Source organism: Mus caroli, chromosome 9 (assembly GCF_900094665.2).
Source record: "Mus caroli chromosome 9, CAROLI_EIJ_v1.1, whole genome shotgun sequence".
Lineage (NCBI taxonomy): Eukaryota > Metazoa > Chordata > Mammalia > Rodentia > Muridae > Mus > Mus caroli.
The window spans coordinates 36,852,150-36,854,811 of NC_034578.1; the positions used below are offsets into that span (position 1 = coordinate 36,852,150).

General features: G+C 39.8%; 1 protein-coding gene across 1 annotated transcript; it reads right to left on the reverse strand.

The window, feature by feature from the left end:
* Positions 1-498: 498 nt before the first annotated feature.
* LOC110302298 (putative olfactory receptor 10D4) lies at positions 499-1,479 on the reverse strand. The gene has a single exon (XM_021173142.1). It carries the CDS (start codon positions 1,477-1,479, stop codon positions 499-501), a length of 981 nt encoding a protein of 326 aa, XP_021028801.1.
* Positions 1,480-2,662: the final 1,183 nt, after the last annotated feature.

Sequence of the window (2,662 nt, forward strand, 5' to 3'; positions counted from 1 at the left end):
GAGCCATGTACAAAACACGGTTTTTCTGTGTGCAAAAGCAAGGAGAGAAGAAAGAAAGAAAGAAAGAAAGAAAGAAAGAAAGAAAGAAAGAAAGAAAGAAAGNAAGGAAGGAAGGAAGGAAGGAAGGAAGAAAGAAAGAAAGAAAGAAAGAAAGAAAGAAAGAAAGAAAGAAAGAAAGAAAGAAAGAAAGAAAGAAAGAAAATATATAATGTGTAGGCTCCATGTAAAACATGAAGTAGAAACAGGCAGTTTCATGATAAGCTACTGAAATGGTTCAACAAGCACAGAGTACATAGAACAGAAAAGATATATCACTTTAGCAAACTAAAAATGGAGAAACTTAAGGCACAATCTAGAAATTATTGCCAAAGATATAAATCTGAAACTCAGTCCACCCACACAAATTCAATGACATAACTGTTAAGACTCTTCTGAAAGAAGACAGACATACACAGTGGGCCTGAAACAGCTACAAAAATCCTCAGATAAGAATTTCTACTATTCCTTATAACCTAAAGGCTGGGCCCCTTGAGATAGCACCTTCTTCAGGGCTAATTTCACATCCTTGTTCCTCAGGGTGTAAATCAGAGGGTTCAAAGAGGGCGTGATGACATTGTTAAACACCTGAACAACAGAATCCAGCCAGGGACTAGAAGCAGGTCTGAGATACACAAGAATCACGGGGCCATACACCAAGATGATAGATGTCAGGTGGGCACTGCAGGTTGAGAAGGCTCTGCGCCTGCCTTCCGAGGACCGGATTTTCAGGATGGAGATCACAATACGAGTGTAAGAAGTGAGAATGAGAAGAAAACATGTGAGCGCAACGACACCAACATTAGTAAAACTCACAGTTCTTGCTAGAGAGGTATCTGCACATGCCAGGGACAGCACCACAGGAATGTCACAGAAGAAACTGTTCACCTTATTCGGACCACAGTAGGGTAACTTAAAAATAAGAAATGTGAGGATGCTCCCATGGACAAAGCCCCCAACCCAAGTGCCTACTGTGAGGCAGGTACACACCCTGTGGTTCATAATGACTGTGTATCTCATAGGGTGACAAATAGCCACAAAGCGGTCATAAGCCATCACTGTATATAGAAAACATTCTGTGCCACCCAGAGTGTGATAGAAGAAGACTTGGGAGACACAACCCTGGTATGATATGGTTCGGCCTTGCCGTATTAGGTAGTCCATCATCTTAGGAGAATTCACAGAAGGGAAGAATATGTCAAACACTGCCAGGTTCCCCAGGAAGAAATACATGGGGGTGTGGAGGTTGGGAGAAGCCAGGATGGTGAGGAAGATGAGCAGGTTCCCCAGCAAGGCAAAGACATAGAAGACCAGAAACAGGGCAAACAGCATGCTCTCTAGTCCTTCAGTGTTGGAAATTCCCAGCAGGATGAACTCTGTCACAGAAGTGTGGTTCCTCATGCTCATGGCACATGCAACCCTGGTGAAGAGAAGCAAAGGCATCCATAAGTAACTGATTCCTGACTAAGGGATTCCTATCCAAAGCAGTAGATGCAAACAAAATAAAGCCAGTGAGGAAAAGAGGACCAGGGATGAATCTGCCCTTGGCAATCAGTTAAGTGATGGACCACATTCAGCCCCAATATCCTCATGTGTTAAGTTATATAAAGACATACTTCATCTGTATATTTTCAAATGTCTTAAAGTAATCGACACTTGTCACCAGTTCTGTTTAGTCTCATCCAATCTGGCCTAACATCACATAAACTGTCATAATTCACATAAATGAATAAATAACAAAAAGAAACAGGAAGAACTCTAACCACGCACCAGCAAGTTGAAAACACATAGAGATGTTTTTCCTAATGTCTTTAGAGTAGAAGGATATATTTCTAATCCAAAATTGTATTTTGCATAAGATGGAATGGCATCTTCTCCTCTTGAATCCAAGCCATTGAATATACACAACTTTGCTGTTAACACAGCCTCAAATGTCTGACTTAATACTCTCAAGCTGCAGAGTATTCATGTATGATTTCCTTTGAGACAGTGTCCCCAATGGCTCCCTCCCCAGATGAAAGAAACATGAAGAAACAAAGAGAGTAATTATAGGCTTTCATCTCTTGCCTTATTCTGTTCTCATTCCCTTTTTTATAATTTTATAATCTGATATATTAATCCCAATTCTCTGTTTATATAAATTATGCACTGAATTATTATATACAGCCAACCCACCTTCAATAGCACACCAGAACTCATCTACTTATACTTCTGTACCCATTCAATATTTTACACTTAAGAATGACTATTGCTAAATAAATTAAGATAACGGGTGCTAGCAAAGATATAAAATAGAGAAACTTGATGCATTGCAGAAAATATAAATTAGAACAACTGTTATGAAAAAACAGGTTGGAAGGTTACCAAAAATTAAAGATAGGATTAGCATATGATCTTGCAATCTCATTCATGGGTATGTATACAAAGCAATAGAAGTCTGTGACAAAGATATATCTGCTTTCCTGTGTCCATAGTGGAACTAGTAATGAAAGAACTAAGTGGAGAAACCCCCACTTAATTCCCAATTCGGCGTGCACCCAAGAATCACGAACAGACGACCATCTTGATATAAAAGCATGAGGTAGTTTAATGACGGAGCTCCGGACCAACAGTATCTCACACAGGA

Bases quoted from the DNA above. Each gene is read 5' to 3' on its own strand.
- LOC110302298 (XM_021173142.1), bottom strand. From the start codon at position 1,479: ATGCCTTTGCTTCTCTTCACCAGGGTTGCATGTGCCATGAGCATGAGG.